Genomic DNA, 19,268 nt, shown 5'->3' on the forward strand with positions numbered 1-19,268 from the left:
CAAAGTGCAGTAGTTCTCCCACTATTTTTTTTCAAAAAGCAGTATTTGTTGCTGTTCTTGTTCTACAATCCAAAACATGTACATAATTCATATGAAATAAATGTTTTTTTTCCAGCACTAGTATTGTTTTCAATTCCAATCTCTTTTATGAACATCACAGCCCCTAGAGCAGAACACTAATAATTGCCTCTTTAACAGATACATTTTAAGGTTCATTGTAGGGAGCTGCACCATTATTATAAAAATCACTAATCTTAGGCCAGATCTATTGAATAAGATGGCTAAATATGGGAAAAAAGAGTTAATTTCACGATTGTTCTGAAATTTCCTACGGAGAACAGTTTGAGATTTCTAAGGGAAAGAATAAGTCAGGGATCCTGAGTGGCTCAAAGTCTGAAATCTGTAGAACAGTGTTGTCCAAACTTGGCCACTTTAGGATGAGTGGATTTCAACTCCCAGAATTCCCCAGCCAGCCATGCTGGCTGGGGAATTCTGGGAGTTGAAATCCACTCATCTTAAAGTGGCCAAGTTTGGACAACACTGCTGTAGAACAATGACCATCCTCAGTTTTCATCTGAGGTGGCAAAACTTCCTATGCTATACAAGTTGGATTCAACCCAGATTCAAGAGGGCAAACAATATACCTATTCACACAGTAGACACAAGGATCAACAGTTATTAGCCTTTTCCACTTTATAAACAACAACTTATCTTATTTTTAAGTGGCACTGGTAATTCTAGAACCTTCTTTTTTAATTCGTCTTCCTGAATTTTCATCAACCTGTTATAAACATAGAAACAAATAGTCTGTATACAATTTTGCATAATCCTAAAGATTTTCAGGACCTTTTGAAGTCACAGGTCTCTTTTACACACACTCTCCCCTTAAATAAAATACTTTGCATAGTAATTAACATATAATCTATGTATAAAATATTTGGGGCTGGACTTTACTCTCCTGTACTTTATACTTGGAAAATTCATTTTCTTGTCAAGATTACTGAGTGGCATGTAGAGTTAGCACAACCATTCTGCCAGGGGGATTCCTCTGTTGCAGGAGACTGTATCTAGAAGATACTCCTGTTGGTAGGACAAAGACTAGACCTAAATATTTTTATTACTTTGCTTTCTGGTCGTATATCATGATAACATGCCAAGAGTGCACCTCAAAAAATTGTCTGATACAAGACAGGCCTTCCTGTACTAGTTTCATTATGTGTGAAGCCCAGGTCTTTTCAGACTGCATTCTGTAGAACACTAGGGTCCCATTAGAACTCGATGGGGTTCCACGAGAGACTGAGCAAAACATGTTCACTCAGATGCAGCCAATTTTCTGTCCCTAGAGCTTTATCTCTTGATCAAGGTTTCCAGGATTATTTAAAAAAAAAAAAAAAAAAAGGATCCACATCCTGAAAAAGTTTGAAAACCCCTGCTTTAGTCAACCTTGACACAATGGGTATAGCTGACTTCATCGTGTTCCACAATGAATATTCAACAAAGCTTCACTAATTCATTCACTACTTAGGAAGATCTCAGTTGCTGTAGGTTTTTGAATGAGAAAAGTATGGATTTTTCCTGTCACAACCTAAGAAAGAGCTGGCACTAATTACTCACCTGACTAACTGGACTATGGATTCTGTGACATTGTGACCTGAAGCAGCGCTGCATTCATAAAATGGGAGTCCACATGCCTGGCACAAAAATGTAAGAGACAATGATGACAAGGAACACATACTTCTTTGAACTGACAAATGTTATACTTAACCACAAAAACTGAATCCAACTTTCACTCCTGCTATTTTATCTGGAAGATGCAATATGACACTGAACATTGTCAAATGTCTCTGTTCTTGCTTTAGAGAAGGATGGATTGAATCAGAGCAGTTACTCAGTAGGTCAAAAAAAAAAGTTTTTGTCATTGGCAAGTGATTTGATTGAAATGAATTGGGATAAGCTACCAGATCATCCACGTGAATCCTAAAACCTATTAATAAATATATATTACCGATTTATATTTTTGCAAGCACCTTGAAATTAGCTTTTTCAGTATAGACTTGCATATTCTAGTAATATTTCTAGTTCAATATATTCATGCTGTACCCACATGCCAATGTCAATGAAATACAGGTACAAATGCCAATGAAACTCCCCACCCTCCTTTTTTAGACCATGGTAGCCTGTTTCAGTCTGCCATCAAAGTAGGGCTTATGACATACCAGAATTTTCCTACCTATCCCTGCAGAGAGTAAATCTTGGACAAATGCATATAAAAGGGCTAGGGCCATGCACAGCATCTGAACAAGTTTCTTATGATTAATTTTTATTAAATTAAATTAATTTTTATTAAATTATTTATTAAATGGATTTTTAAATCCATTTAATTTTTATTAAATTAATGGATGAATGTTTTCCAGAGAGCATAAGCTTATTTTTACCATCAGTGGAAAAATAATTAAAATGGTAAGAGAAAAGCTGAGGAGTATACCTTGGCCAGATGTGCTCCATCCTCTACAGACACTCTCCTTTCCACATTGCAGTCTGTTTTGTTCCCAAGCAGAAGGACAACGATTCCATCCCCTGCTCCTTCCTATGAGGAAACACACATTTCTTCAAACGTTACATGAAATCAAAATGTCTTAAATGAACTTATTGACAATAATAAAGGAAAATCTATTGGGATTAAGTTTCCTAACCATTAAAAAAAAACACAGTATGCTCATTTACCTGGAAATATGAAATGTGCAATATCTACTTTTAATTGCCTTTTTACACTATTTAAAACAATGGCTAGTTTCACAAATAGTTGTTTTAACAATGGTTTATCGAATAGCTGTCAATGGTTCATTTCACACACCACAGTAAGTCACAGACCATGCCTTACAAACCATGGCTGACTTCACACAATACAGGTAAACCCAAATCAAACACATTATAGCTTAGTGTGAGGTTTGGCCTAGCATATGTCTTAAAATAACTAAGAACTTATCACATCCTCTTAAACTAAACTGCTCCCATTTTATAGGCAGATAAACTGAGAATGTCTTGTGCAGAATTTGATCTTATTAGGTCCAATATTTTATATCTATCTGAATACAAATAATGAACAGAAGCACCGTAATGGGTTGTGCCTCTTAATTGCTGTGTGGCCAACTCTAGGCCCAATTATGGATTTGCCTTCAGAGTTTCTGTTACTTCACTGTCCTTCAGTTATAACAAAGTAAGACATACAGTAGTGGTGGCTTCTGTAATAGTTCATAGGTAGGCTGCAGGTTTTTCTGATGAACATTGTGAATAGAAAAGGGTTATTACAGCTAATAGCTTCCCTCCCTGTCTAGTCAGATTTCCAGACCACCTAAATTTCCTTTATTTACAGTTATTATTGCCTGGCTGATGTGATTGTATTCCTCTGAATGTGGTTACATTTTGTTTTATCATTTGTAAAATACATTGCACTGTGACAGCATCAGTTTTATAATTATTAGTTCTGTTATTATTTTTATTTGCTGTTTCAGAATTGTTTTTCTTTTTGAGTTGGTCAAGGACTGTAATAAAGCTGACTGACTGATAGAAGAGGGAGACCCAATTTTTTCCAAAAAGCTTCATGAAGGGGATGCAGAAGCGTAAGGGCCGCTAGTTCAGCAATGCGCAGGTGCCACATTTATTGGTTTTACATATAGTGCTATGCCATGATTTGCTTAGCCAAGGTTTATTCAACAAACAACAATTGAGTTTCTACAGCAACACAGAGTAAGCCATGGTTTATACAGTAAAGCTATGCTGAACTAAAATCAGCTAGTAAGTCAACTGTACAGTCAACAGTTAGTCAACTGTGACATAACATATTACTGGACAGTCTCTAGCTCCAAGTAATATCTTTACCACCCTATTGTACTAAAAAAGATATAGCAATTTGGAAATTTCCTTGAAGTTCTGAGAGAAACATATGTTCTTCTTTCTACCAGATATTGCCAACATGCTATACAGTACAGTATTAAATTCTAAAGCCACTATAAAGGCACATGAAATATAATGAACGGGAAAATGTAAAAGATCAAATAAATGCCCATGCTTTAAAAACCAATAAGATACACGGTGATGCGCATGATAACATCAATAAGGTATATTGAAGATGGCAACTTGCATTCTTTAAGACCTCTCTTTTGTAGCCCTTGTAGCACCCTCAAATCTTGACTGATAAAAACTCCTCCCATTATACAATGGGGAAATACCCCTAAAATAGGTATTTCATGGTTTTAAGAACAACCACAAATAAAACACCTAAACTCCCATAAAATCCAAGCTTCCCACACGTGTGAAATTACCCCACCAACATGGTGGCCTTCAGCCTCTCCTCAAAAACGTGAATGTGGCCCGTGGCCATAAAAAGACTGCCTACCCCAATTTTAAGAATTACAAAAGAATTTGTAATTTAGAGAATTAAAGAATTTAAGAATTACAAAATTACTTTTTTAAAAAAAAACTTTTTATTTTTATTTTCTGTAACTATAATTTTTATTTATATCCACGAAAAGATATAATATACTGTATAAGAGAAAAGTGCCTTTAACTCCAAAGTAGAACATTCTCTATCCATATTCAGCCTAAGTAATTAAAGAATATTAAATATTTGTTTTGTTCATGGCAGTGAATCAGACAAGCTACTCTCCTAAAGTTTTTTTTTTTTTTTTTGAAGTGGTAGGAAAATACAGGATTACTGATTAAGAAGGATGTTTTGACACCCTGTAAAATTCTGTAAGGCAAGGAGGCTGTACAATAAAAGTATAATCCAAAACCCCCTAACCCACACTTAAAAATAACACACACAAATTTCAAAGTTCTGCTCCATGACTATTTTAACAACACAATCTACCTAAAATAATTTCCAGCACACATGCTTTTAAAAGCTGATAGCTGATCTATGTATCAGCTGTTCCATGCTTTTAGCTAAATCTCTAAACTGTATTAGTGTAACATCATAGAGATGTTGCAATCCTAAATGTATTTATAAAAGGAATAAAGATAATCAGATGCAGGCTTACTTCTATGTAACCACACATAGCACCAACTAGCATTTTTTCAGCTAAAGTTTTTCGAATTTCTAAGAATCATCAAGATCAAAATGAAAAAATCTAGGATTAAACAACAATGGAATACAGCTGTTTATAGCTTTACCTGGACACAGTTCAGCCAGTACCGCACATCTGCAAAACTGCATTCTGAGGTGATGTCATACATCAGCACCACTCCATCCGCCTTTCGGAAAAACTGCTTGGTGATGCTGTGATATCTGTCAAAAAACATGTACCAGTTTTCACAAATGTGTGTGTCTGTGTTCATATTGTACATATTGGTGCATGTGTATTTTTTTTTAAATCACAACTCTGTAATGTATCATATGTTGTCTTCTCAATTTATTGAAACCTAATTTACTTTTAACAACACTTGAAATGTATTTTAAATAGCGGAGAGAAGGCCTTTAGATAAAATGTAACAGCAGATTCTCTTCTACCATGAGTGTTACAGTAGGTGGTAGTATCTAATAGAGCTTGGCTGATCTCAATAAAGCTAAGGGAGCTTGATCTTAGACAGGCAACTACTAGAGCAGTGTTTCTCAACCTTGGCAGCTTGAAGATGTGTGGACTTCAACTCCCAGAATTCCCCAGCCAGCCAACCACGCTGGCTGGGGAATTCTGGGAGTTGAAGTCCACACATCTTCAAGCTGCCAAAGTTGAGAAACAGCATACTAGAGAATCACATGCCTATGTAGTCACCAGAAGTGCAATTTGAAGAAGAATTTACAATTGTATGCAAATTAAAACACATACATACAAGCAAATGTAGTAAAATGCCGTATATGTTGCAATAATATAAACATAGACTTATAATTTGAGACCATATATTAGAGTGGATTCCCTGAACTGTTTGCCATGAGAGTCGGGTAGCATACCAGTTTAATATGTTGTTGCTGCTGTTATTATTAGGAGTACTGTATGCATATATGCATGTACTATGAAATTACTAGAAGCTTTAAAATACCCCAAACTATAAGATTTCACAAAATATACCATGCAGCAATTTTAGGTTGGATGGACAGATAGGTAATTTCCAAATCACAGGAAGTAAATGTTCTGCTACACTGGTCAAGGCCCCACAAAACCTGTGCATAACACTGTTCTGGGGACCACACTTTAACCAAGATTCTTAGAAAGCAGAATAGTGACAAAGAAGTACCACAAGGATGATCAAGGACCTGAAACTAAGTCTTATAAAAAAGGATTGAGGGAGTGGGGTATGTTTAGCACTGAGATAAGGGAGTTATGATTGCACTTTTCAACCACTTGATAAAATGTCTCTATCCCACAATGAAAGACATAGAATAATGATCTTACATTACCAGAAGACTGGCGGGATACAAAGTTAGAAAAATCTTCTAAAGGTAAGGATGGTTCAGCATTGGAACTAATTGCCCAGGGAGACAAATATGTTTTCATGATATGTTCATATAAAGGTTAGACAGCCTTTTGTCAGAGATGCTATAATCTGGCTTCTTGCACTGATTGAGCAATTGGACTGACTGACTGAAATGATGTAAATGGTTGCATGAATCATCTTCTGCTGATGGGAGTTTGCCTCCAATAACAGCATTTTGCAGTTATAAAGCCACGTAACAGTTCTGGGAGCAAACATCATCCATCAACACTAACCCCACAGGTCTTGAGCATAGTCCAAACTCAGCTCCCCAATGTTTTGTCCTTATTTTTCTGAAATGCAGTCTTTATATTACCTTTCTTGGCCAGCTGTGTCCCACAGTCGTAAAGCAAAGCATTTGCTATCCAAAACCAGGTTTTTGATCCGATAGTCCATTCCTACAGAATACAATGCAACCATTTAGAAGGAAATTCATTTCAAGACTCAAACTGGCTCAAAAAAACACAACACAACAAAACAAAACAAGACCCCTAAGGAATGCAAGCAGGAATTTTACAGATAACAATAGAACACTGAAGATCAATCATTTTGCAGGCATTAATAAAATCAAGGTTTTACCTAGCATTATTATTTGCAGACAGAGAAACTGACACAGAATGACTTGGGATTTTCTTTCATGTTAACTATACCAACAAAAAGAAAAGAAATCGAAGCTTATGAAAAACCCTGCTAGGAGAAATGTGGTAATGTACAGAAGGTGCACATCCTGCATATGTTTTACTTTAAAGGTGTATGTAGTTCAACTTAAAGCTATTAGTTGGGAGATGCCTCCTGTGTGGATAAAGCTAATTATCTTCAGTAGGGACTACAACAGAGGCAGTAGGAAGAGGTGGAAGTAGGGCCAGCATTAGTAGTAGGCAACAGTCAACACATGCCAAAGCCTACCAATTCATAAAGATTTTCCTCTCTGTAAGCACAAAATGAGTCTATTTTTTTTTTAAATCCCAAGAAATCTATGTTTTCCTTCAAGATACTCAAGGAGTTGTTTAGCTCCTTGTATCTTAAACTTTGATCTTAAGAAAAAAAAAATCCTACTTTGTTAGAGAATATAGATAGTCCCCAGTTTAAGAACGAGTTCCATCCCTGTCCTTAAGTCGAATTTGTATGTAAGCCGGATCAGTATTATTACATAATAATATATATTATATAATATATTGTATAATAATAAACGCCCAGAGTCATTTTGTGTGAGATGGGCAGCTATATAAATGTGATGTATAAATAAATAAATAATACTGTATAAGTAGTATTGTGTAATTAACTTGAACCATTTTGTATTTAACTTGAATTTTGCTGCAGTAGGCTCTGTCCTTAATTATAGGTCATCTGTAAACCAGGCATTCTTAATCCAGGGACTACCTGTAATTCCAACTAAAAGTTATTTGCATCCTCTTGGGTTACATCTGAACAGCAATAAAAACAACTATTATTAAAATATAATTCTTATTATTGGTATTATTTCTGTTGTCATCAATATTTAGCCATTCTGTTTTTTCACCCACTGAATTAGAGTAGGTTTGTAAGCAGAACTGTACCCACTGCTCCTCCTTTTTGTAGACAAGCCTAAGATATAGGGCTAAAAAAATCCAGATGACCAGTAGTCATTTGCTGTCATCTACTGGCCATCTGGATTTCTGCAACCCAGATCTGATAGCCCTATTAACAAAGGCCTAATCAAAGTAAAATCAAAGAAACAAACAAGCCAAAACCAGACTTTTCAACAGGAAAGGCTTTCAACATTTATCACATTATTTTCAACCGCATGATTCATACCTATAGTTGCAGTCACGTTTGCATCAAAAGAGTCATTTTGCAACCTGTTCAAAAAGGAAGTTTTGCCAACATTAGAGCCTCCTATAAACAGCACATTATACATGCAATCTGGATGAGAATACAGAACTGTGGTGTCTTTAGAAGTTTCTTTATTCATTTGGCAATCACAAACTTCTGGTCTAACACTGGTTTCTTCATTAAATTCTGCACTGACCTCTTGATTCTTCTTACACTCAGATGGACCAATCCATCCTTCTCTTCTGTCTTCTGATGAGCATATCTCTAGTCTTTCAGCAAGTTGTATCTGCATTTCTGGCCTAAACATGTCCTGTAACTGATTGCTTTGATTATTCCCTGCATGTAACTTGGGTAGAGCCACCCTGGGCAGAAAATACTCTGGTGGCATAGTTTTCAGCAGAGGGTGCTGAGTATGAGATACCTTTCCACCTAGTATTTTCATTTCTGGAGTCTGGTTTGCCACACCTTCAGTGGACAGCTGCTGAACCTGGATGGTATCACTGTGTTTTAAAACTTTCTTATGTTCAGGTTGGGTTACCTCTTCTAAAACCAGAATCCCCCTTTCTACTGGGCTTTCCTTGTAGTCACTAACTTGTGTTGCCAAGTCTGAGTAAACAAGAGGTTGAATCATGGAAACAAAACTTTCTCTCGGCATTGGCTCTGGAGTTTTGACTTCCTTTCTAAATTTAGAAAAGTTAGCTTTCTTCATCTCCAGATCTCTGACTTGTATGTGAACTGGTCCTTCTCTAAGAAGACTTCCTGCTTCTGAGGTATCCTGACCACTAGGCATTTCAGAAACTCTTTTTTGTATAGCATTGTTGGTTGAGCATTCTTTTATTGGAGAATGAGGTATTTTATTTAGCATTATATTTTGTTGAGAACTTTCATGATGTTGAATTTGATCCAAGGGCTCTTGCTGCTGAAAACCAAAGTCATCTATTTCTTGGTAATGGGATCCAGACGTTTTGCTCAGTGCTGCAATAGCCTCATTCAACTCTTTAAACAAAGAATTTTGGTCTGAAGGCTGCTGTGGAAAGTATTGATCTTCTTCTACAAAAGGCTCTATCAAAGGATCTTCTTCAATGAAAATCACTCTTCTCCTGGATTCACCTTCAGTCACTGATGTCACATCATCAGATGCCCTATCACATCATCAATATGAAGACAAAGAAATGAGTGATAAGGACACAGATACTAGAGCATTCAGTTCTAATGATGCAAAAGTGTCTACCAGGAATATGAGGTTCCTACATGCATTAATTATCCTTTAGCTTCTCCACTATTGAATGAGTCCAGGTTTAACTCTCCCTTGCTATGATGGTACAGATAGTCCTTGAGTTACAACAGCAATTGGGACCAGAATTTCCATCACTAAGTGATGTGGTTGTAAAGTGTGATGCATTGTGGCCACATTGCTTAGCAACAGCAATCCCTGCAGTCCCCATTGCCAATGGTAAGCGAGGATCGTGGGTTGTTAAGCAAGGATCGTGGGTTGTTAAGCGAGCACCTCTTCACAACTTCCTGCCAGCTTCCAAGTCAGTGGGGAAATCAGCAGGAAGTTCCAAGTCCTAGGCAGCTCAGAAGCAGGCCAGCAGGCAGGTAAGTGGCTGCTGCCAGGTAGGAAAGAGAACAGGGGGTGTGCAGGTAGCAGGGGAGACCCAGCACAAGCATGGTGGGGCTTGGGGTGGCTGCTGCCGGGTGGGAGAGGGTATGCGAGGGTGCATGAGTGGCCGGGGATGAGCATGAAGCTCAGACAGGGTGTGGATGTATGGGTGGCTGGCGAGGCGTGACTGCAGATGGGCTGGGGGAGGGTGTGCGGGTGGGGGAGACTCACCTGAGCAACCTGCAACCTTCCTTGCTGGCTTCCCCATTGACTTTGCTTGTGGAAAGCTGGCAAGGAAGGTCGCAAATCGCAATCATGTGACTGTGGGACACTGCAACCATCATAAGTGTGAGCCAGTTGCCAAGCGCCCAGATCACAATCACATGACCACGGGAGTATTGGGATGGCTGTAACTTCGAGGAGCGGTTGTAACCACTGCTTGTTCAATGCCATCGTAACTTCGAATGGTCCCTGAACGAGTGGTTGCTAACCAAGGACTATTTGTATTTATTTATTTATTTATCAAATTTATATAGCCACCCATCTCACCAGAACTGACTCTGGGCGGCCTACATCAATCAAATAAAATCACAATATAAAAACAATTATAAAACACTCATTATAAAAAAATATAAACAATCATTATTAAAAATTAAAAACTTGTTTAAAAAATAGAGTATACTGTTACCATTATTAGTATGGAAAAGAAACAATTGGACTTCTATTTTTTTTTTTAGATTTTTTTTTATTCTGCCTTTATTATTTTTATAATAATATAGTATAATATAATATAACTCAAGGCAGCGAACATACCTAATACACCTTCCTCCTCCTACTTTCCCCAAACAATAACCCTGTGAGGTGAGTTGGGAGAGAGAGTGACTGGCCCAGTCACCCAGCCAGCTTTCATGCCTAAGGCGGGTGACTTTTCTATCAGCAGCAGTAGTAGCAAGAGGTTTTGAGCCCAGTTCATTCAGTAATGATTTTCTTAAGGTAGATATTCATTTTTACAGAAGATTCATTTGATTAAAAGGAGTTTTCTTTAAGTGTTTTGTTTGTTTGCTATAGAGTGCATTCTGAATTGCTCTTTCCTTTGTTCTCTAACACATGAGTTAATGGATAATGGAGGCTGAGAATTCAAATTGGGTTTTGAGTTCTTAAATGCACCTTCACTCTTGCCTTAGAAGCTCCTGATCCCACCCATACAGAAGACCTTGCCTTCCCTTCGATTCTATCTTCATATAAAAGCTGTTATAGATGCATTTTGGCCCTTACTGTTGTATAGAGCTGTCCACTTTATCCTCGTTCAGGCTGTATTCCATGTTTACCTCTGGCTGAGAGTAGATCATCTCATCTAAATTCACAGGATCCTTAGTGAAGGAAGAAAGGAAAGAAGAAAAATATTTCAGATGAATTCTGCATTCAGTTATGGAGGAGAATGCTAATGCTATTCTCCATGATTTATTACTCTGTCTTTCCCAACTTCTAAAGAGATAATTCTGCAGCTTTTTTATTTCTGATGTGACTGGAACCAGTGGAGAGCAAATGCAGATGCTCAAGGACTTTTTTTTAAGAGGAGCAGCAGCAATATAATCTCCCACTGAATTAAAGTACTTCACATACACTCCTTTCATTCCAGCAAATGAATAATAAGTCTTTCAAGTTTTATTATTATTTATAAGAAAATAACATTAAAAGAAAATTATTTATTTTCTGACCTTTTCTATTAGAAGCAATTCCTATAAGGAAATTCCTAACATTTTCAGTAGTACACTTCATTTCTCTGCAACATACTTTGGATTTGCTGAAGATGCTGTATTAAAACTTAAAAATCACCTATAAAGCTAAAAATAAATATCATACTATTCAATTAAACTTACTTGCTGATAATTATGTATAGGATTGAGAATCATTCTGGCCATAATAAAGGAAACCATGAAGTATCTATGTGCATAATTTCTAGAAGGTAGCACAGCAGTAGGGAGGATCAGACAAAATGGACACACTTTTTGAGGGTGAAGGAGGAGAGTGCAAAAGCTGGCTTGAAACTCAACATTAAAAAAACTAAGATCATGGCATCTGGACCCATCAATTCCTGGCAAATAGAAGGGGTAGAAATGGAAGCAGTAACAGACTTCATTTATTTGGGCTCCAGGATCACCGCAGACGGAGACTGCAGCCATGAAATTAAAAGACGCTTGCTCCTTGGGAGGAAAGCTATGGCAAACCTAGATAGCATATTAAAAAGCAGAGATGTCACCTTGCCGACAAAGATCCGCATAGTCAAAGCTATGGTTTTTCCAGTAGTAATGTATGGCTGTGAGAGCTGGACCATAAAGAAGGCTGAGCGCCGAAGAATTGATGCCTTTGAACTGTGGTGCTGGAGAAGACTCTTAAGAGTCCCCTGGACTGCTAGGAGGTCAAACCAGTCAAATCTTAAAGGAAATCAACCCTGACTGCTCATTGGAAGGATTGATAATGAAGCTCAAGCTCAGATACTTTGGTCACCTAATGCGAAGAGAGGAGTCTTTGGAAAAGACCCTGATGCTGGGAAAGATTGAAGGCAAAAGGAGAAGAGGACAGCAGAGGATGAGATGGTTAGATAGCATCACTGAAGCACTGAGCATGAAACTGAGCAAACTCAGGGAGGCAGTGAAGGACAGGAAGGCCTGGCGCAATATGGCTCATGGGGTCACGAAGAGCTGGACACGACTTAACGACTGAACAACAACAACACAACTTTATTGATTACAGCTACAAAAGGTAGGTAGCTGTAATCTAGGTAAGCCTAGATATGTACTTCAGCTAAACTTCTTGCTAGACAACAACCTACCAGTCCACTAGAACCAGACAGTTGTGTGTTCCAACTCAATATAAGTGGATCACACATGCTTTCCACTTGAGGATAGGACCAGCCCAGCAAACCCCAAGCTAGGCTGGAGCTTTGAGATCCCACATCCAAGCCTAGTGTAGATGACACAGGGAATGGCCTTGAAGGACAAGCTGCTACCTGGGCACCAGTTAGGTCAGTGTTTCTCATCCTTGGCAACTTTTAAGCTGTGTGGGCTTCAATTCTCAGAATTCCTCAGCATGGGAGTTGAAGTCCACTCAGCTTAAAGTTGCCAAGGTTGAGAACTACTGGGTAGATAAAAGAGGCTTGAGTCTGGGTCAGGAAAGTAATTGAGAAAATGAATCAGACAAGCCCCACCCTAGTTCCCAGGGAGATAAAAGGAGAGAGGAGGAAGCACATTCAGACTTGCAAGATTCTGTTACTGTAGCTGTTACAATAAAATTAGTACTGACCTACATGGCATTCATTTCTTAGTCTGGTCTACTTTGTAGGGCTGACACCCAGTATGGGGACACACATATCCCAGATTTCAGGGGGTATAATGCATGTTTCCCAAGTCACAGACCTGGCCTGATACACCAAACACCAATTAAAAATTGTGACAAATATGAATGGTTTGTACAGAAATAAATATCCATTAAGACATATGCAAGAAAAGTAAGGAATGTAAGTTATGCCAGGCATTAACAACCACCAAAGGAACAGGGGGAAAAGGAAAGGTGAATTGTCTAAGAGGATCCATGGGGAGATCCTGCATTTAAAGGCCAAGAAAGGACTGGAATGGTGATTCTGATTTTCCAGTCCCCCAACCCCTAGTTTTATCCATCTAGGAATTCCAGGTTCCATTGCTTCTTAGGACCCCAAACAATTACTTCTGTATTGCTGAACAGCCTGGGCATCATTTGTCTCCCACTGAGTTCTCTGTACATCACTGTAGTCAGTACAATGGAGCTCTCCTGCTGCTGAGTGGGGGAACAGGACATGCCTCATCAATCCTTGTAATACCACATCATTTCCTTCTGACCTGAATGTTTACTGTTTTCTCATGCTCCAGCTACAAAGGTATAACTGCTAGAGATGTGCATGCTTCTAAACAGATTTGGAAGAGGTGTTTTGGAATCTGTGGGATCATTCTGAAGTCAGCTTATGCTCCTGTATATTCTAAACCATTTTCCAATCATGCAGTGCCCTATCATGTGCTTGTACTTCTAATGCAACATGTGACTTTCCAGAAACAGGCCCCCTCAGTAGCAGCCCTTCAGCTCTGGTATGCTTTCCCCATTACAGGGAAGGCACTCTTGATCTCCACATTACTATCCTTCTAGTGCCAGCCAAAGCGGTTTTCCTAGGCTTGTTAAAGAAGTAATTTATTATTTCAATCTTTGGGCTGCAACTGAGTTTTAAAAATAATTTTACAGTATGTATACATTTTCACTGCAGTTTTTAGTTCAACATCTAGGCTTTAATTTGAAAACAGCCCTGCAGTTTTTTTAAAAATAAGTAAGTAAATACCTAAAGGACACTCTGTACACATGATGAATCAACTATAGCCCATGAAAGCTTATGCAGAAATAAATGTGTTAATCTTTAAACTTTTAAGAGCTCTTAAAGAGATATTGGTATGGATGCCGGGCTTACTAAGATTGGAGTTTTTTTATATGATTTTTTTTTAAAAAATGTTAGCCATTAAGAGACTTCAGAAGTCAGCAGTATAGAAGTTACATTATTAAAGTATCACAAGACTTGTTGCTTTTTTGTATCAATACTGCAAAGATGAAAGATGAGAAAAGCTGTCATCATCACTAACTAGATCACTGAATCAATCCTTATACAGACACACAGCAGAAAAATTAACCTGCAAGGGAAATCTATTCTGAGTTTGCTTCTAATCAAAAGACATACACAAAACAAACAATGACTCATATACAGTAGAAACACAGGGAATGAGGCTTTATGAAAGCAGATGTTGTGTCCTATTATATTCAGTGACCAAATAAATCTTGGATATGATCAGCAAACCACCTCCAGTATTAATTCAGAAAAAAATGTTGGCATCAGCAGTGAGCAAATAGTACCTGCGCACAGTGAGGAACCTTGATGGTGTCTTCCTCCATTTGTCTGTCTCTGAAAAGAGAGGAAGGAATACAGCACAGGGTTTTCCATTTCTTCCATACACTTTTGTGAATTGTTTCAGTAGAAATATACACCTGGTAGCAGGAATAAAGTCAAAACTGATAGAACGTGTACAGAGGATGGAAATACAAATGATGGTGCAAAGAGAAATGGGAATTCTCTCAAGGGGTCAAGGGAAAGAGAGCAATCACACTGCATCCATAATAAAGGTTTTCCAAAAACAGAACTGCCTTTGAGCATTTATTTCAAGCATTTGTTATTGTATGCCACAATAGTCACTTTGTGTGAGATGGGCAGCTATATAAATTTGATATATAAATAAAGTGTTAGAAACAGGGTACAACTAACATGTTCTTCCCCCTGCCATAACTCCACATGCTTGTCCCCGCTTTTTTGTACAGAATTACTGGGGAATGCAACTGAGCTGTTCTGTATTTACCAAATTATCAGGTTTTGATGCTTTTGTGGAGCTAATTAATGGATACTGATGGCAGTAGGTGTTTTAATGATGTAAGCACTTGTCCCCTGTAGAAGGGGAGATGGGGGGAAAAAAGCAAGCATTTCCACAGGTAATGTGGAACGGTTTCACTCAGTCCTGCAAAATATTCAGTCTGTTTCTGTTCATTTATACCTTAGCCTTTCTTCGATGATGGAACTCAAAAGAGGTGTGCATTTATCTTTCACATTGTTTGTCAGGAGTACAGAACACATATTTTATGGGCACAAAGACAAAATCGCGAGAATAGAGATATTTTCACTTCACTACTGTTTTCACTCCTCATTTCCTCCAAAGCAGTTTGAAAATGACCTTTTATTGTCTTCCCTTCTACCAACTCAAAATCCTGAGAACAAGAATCAAAAATCACTGTCCTGTCCTGAGTTGTTAAAAATCCTGCAGCAACAGCAAGGAAAACAACATTCTCATCTCTTTGAAGTTTTGCACATAGTTGATCCCCTGCCAAAGTGGAGTTGGAAACTGACAGCATCTTGTCAATTTTGTCCCTATTCTTTTAGGCAAAAGTCAGAGCTGCAAGACTGTCAAACCAGAGTTCCTCTTACAGGGCCTGCCAGAGTAGCTGAGACTCAAGAGTCAGGGGAGGGGTGAGACAATGAGCCACCTCTAAGCTCCATAGAGCTCCTGTATTTCCAGTTGAACCAGCTTCAAAACAGTTCCTTTTGCCCTACAGCTGTACTAGAATTTTGCTGACAATGGCATGGGATGGTGAGGGACAAAGCCAATCCAGGAGCAGCAGGAAAAAAAACAAAAACCAAAATAACCCATACAACCTTCACATTGAAATGTCTTAAAATGGCATGAAACAAAAACCAACAGTGAATAAAATATTGTGGAGATATCAAGTTTGAAAGGCCTTCCCCGCAAGGGCATCACATAGGCAGCAAGCTGACTTGTAGCAATGTGTGTGCCTAAGTGAGTAGATCTTAGAAAGAGACTCAGATTATCACTTTATGGTCTAGACCAGTGTTTTTCAATCTCAGCAACTTTAAGATGTGTGGACTCTAACTCCCAGAATTCCCCAGCATGGAATCCACACTTCTTAAAGTTGCTGAGGTTGAGAAACACTGGTCTGGACTAGCCTTCCCCAGCCTTCTCACTGCGGAGGAACCCTTGAAATAATTTCAGGTCTCAGGGAACCCCTACATAAACATCCCAAAAAAATACAAAAAGTACATTTCTAACCTACACAATCCATGTTTTTACAACATTTACAAAAACAGCACCAAAGCAGCAAGCCAGCAGCTGAGTTGTGTCATATAAAAATTCCTACCACTGCAAACACTAGCACTGTGTGTCACGCAAAGTTCAGAACAAGATTTTTTAAAAAAAAAAAATCATGACCTCTTGTGGAACCCCAGCTGAGAAAAACTGGTGTAAATACACAAAGATGAGAGGAAAACTCCCTTCATGCAGTTTGGCTCCAAAGTACGTGGGGATCAGGATTAAATCAGCAGATTTTAATTTAATTTGGAGATCTTGCACAAAAGCAGACCCGAGGGTGCTGCTAGGCCTAGGCAACAAGGATCAGGGCTCTGTAATCCAGTTCTCCCAGCCCATTGAAATGCAAAGAAGAAAAGAAAATCTCTTAACAGGAACCAAGTAAAAAACAAGGGTGGAAGATGCCTGAAAGACCATTGCCCTCAAAACTGATGGTCTCCTGAACAGAGGGCAAAGATACAGGCATCATATAGCCTGAGTGGTCAGTACACTGTGTAGCTGCTCCATTTGGGACCAACTGATACATGCAGACCATCTTCCAAGGCAGCCACCCATACAATCATTAGGACTCACCTGTCTTCACTGTGCAGTTGGGATATTCTATCCTTCATGACATCCAGACACCTTTCAGTCTTTTGAAGCTGATGGAAGGTTTGTTGGAGCTGGTTTTCAAGGCTGCCCTTGATTTCTTTCAGCTGCTGGGTTTGGCTATTGGCCACCACCTGCTTTGCCTTGAGGCTGAGCAACTGAGTTTCAAGCTGAGAAGTAAGAAAAATTTAGTCCAGCAGTACAATTCTTCAACTGACCGCAGGGACAGAAATACAAGGGAGGCAGACAAGGTGACCACCTTGGGGCCTTCTTAAAAGAGAAACCTGATAGACTTCAGCACAGTGTTTCTCAGCCTTAGCAACTTTAAGATATGTGGGCTTCAACTCCCAGAATTCCCCAGCCAACACGCTGGGGAGGGAACCTAATGCTGGCTGGGGAATTCTGGGAGTTGAAGCCCACATATCTTAAAGTTGCTAAGGTTGAGAAACACTGAACAGGGCTAGCAAGTGCATACTTACAGAGGGGACCTAATTTGGACCCTCGGGGAAAGGAAGGCAAAGTTAGACAAAACTGCCTGCACCTTTCCATTCTCCCCCGCAAGAGCCTTGTGTCCATCATGAGCTGCCCTGATGCTGCCTTTTTTCCCCTCCCCAACTGCTATGAGCAATTGCATGCACAAGTCCTGAGCAGGGAATGGATGGCTAGCAAATGTGGGGGTTCCGGCTGCTATCGTGACTGCCTGTGGCTTCCCACTCTCTTCTTCACCTTCTGAGCATTTTCAGTGGTTGTGGAGCAGCAGTAGGGAAGAAGAAGATATGAAATCCCCCTCTGGCCTTTCTCCCGTCCATCCACGCTTAATAACCATGTTTGCCTTGGGCCCAGTGAACCTTGTTTGTCGGGTAGACTCTTCTGCAGCTGAATGCTTTAAATCTCACGGATCAGAACCTTGACTGGAAAAAGACGGATGGCACTCCACCCAGTTGAAAAAGCATTGTCCCCCCCCCCCACTCTTTTTAAGTAAAATGTCCTGTGTATTTAAAAATTGGGAAATGGCAAAAACTGAGTGGATTTCATCTGTTCCCACACACAAAGAAACAGCGGGGGAAGATGAAACTGTTGGGTGCTGCTGGCTGTGACACGGTTAAAGACAAGAAAAATGATAAGTGTCCTAATGTGAAAAATACTTGTTCTGTTTGAAAGCGTTTTGTCCAGTATGTTTAGAAATTGGGCTTGGAAATAAGCTCCCATTGGAAACAGTCCTTGACATGTTTAAAAATCCTCCAGGAAACACTAGGGACCAAGTGGCTGTGGTTTGGGGAGAGGAGGGGGTAATATTACTAATATCTGAGAATGAGTATTCTTGAACTAAGCAAGACGTAGTTTATTTTGCTCTTATGTTGCCACCTAGCAGAACTCTGTTCCATAGATAAACAGATCTCTTCAGTCTGGTGATCTCCCGAAGGATTGCAGTTTGCATAATTTCCAGCCAATGGGAATTCTGAGTGTGCAGTTTGGGAATTGCACTCCATCAGTAATAGCAGGCAGCAAATTGGAGGCAGGCAAGTAAAGGTCAAAGATACCAGAACGGTTTCAACAATAGATGCCTCCCACTGGTATTTCAACCTGTCCAAGAGGATGTGGATGGGAGGTCTCTCTCTGGACCCCCACAAGGAGTGTCAACATCAGGGGCCACAAGGGAGAGCTGGCTCGGTTGCTGCCTCCTTTGGAACAACGTCCCTCCCAAGATCAGGCTGTCACCAACCCTGCTGCTTAATTAAAGCTATTAAATGCAGACTGTTCCAGAAAGCATTCAGGAATGGATGGAATTAGGCCCCTCCTACAGTAAGGTATGTTATGTACTTGGGTTTGTTTGTTGTTCTTGATGGTACAAAGGGAGAGTATTGTTTTAATCTTGTTACTGGAAAGTAGGAATGTAAGCTGCTTGCTTGGAGTCAATCATAATTAAAGCAGCTTAAAAGCCTAAGTAAATAAATAAATATTTCGTATCAGGGTTGCAAAGTGGTGTCACCTTCGGCTTGCACTAGAGAGCAGCCACTGTTCCTGGATAATATTGGAAGTATTTGGATGAAAACAGCAGCTTGAGAATGGTGGTTTGG

At 39.2% G+C, this 19,268-nt stretch overlaps 1 protein-coding gene across 1 annotated transcript in view; it reads right to left on the reverse strand.

The window, feature by feature from the left end:
• Nucleotides 1-531: 531 nt before the first annotated feature.
• RAB44 (RAB44, member RAS oncogene family) overlaps nt 532-19,268 on the reverse strand; it is a 28,630-nt gene continuing 9,893 nt past the window's right edge. Inside the window, exons 7-15 of the mRNA XM_088154131.1 lie at nt 17,176-17,360; nt 14,810-14,858; nt 11,159-11,253; nt 8,263-9,422; nt 6,785-6,866; nt 5,173-5,287; nt 2,486-2,587; nt 1,615-1,691; nt 532-781 (exon numbers count right to left, since the gene is read on the reverse strand). Of these exons, the coding sequence (XP_088010257.1) occupies nt 694-781; nt 1,615-1,691; nt 2,486-2,587; nt 5,173-5,287; nt 6,785-6,866; nt 8,263-9,422; nt 11,159-11,253; nt 14,810-14,858; nt 17,176-17,360 (1,953 nt within the window). The 3' untranslated portion in view covers nt 532-693. The remainder of the gene's footprint in view (nt 782-1,614; nt 1,692-2,485; nt 2,588-5,172; nt 5,288-6,784; nt 6,867-8,262; nt 9,423-11,158; nt 11,254-14,809; nt 14,859-17,175; nt 17,361-19,268) is intronic.

This window comes from Python bivittatus, unplaced genomic scaffold, assembly GCF_059951505.1.
Source record: "Python bivittatus isolate LINGU-HERP-01145 unplaced genomic scaffold, Pbiv_v1 ctg000700_np1212, whole genome shotgun sequence".
Taxonomy (NCBI): Eukaryota; Metazoa; Chordata; class Lepidosauria; order Squamata; family Pythonidae; genus Python; species Python bivittatus.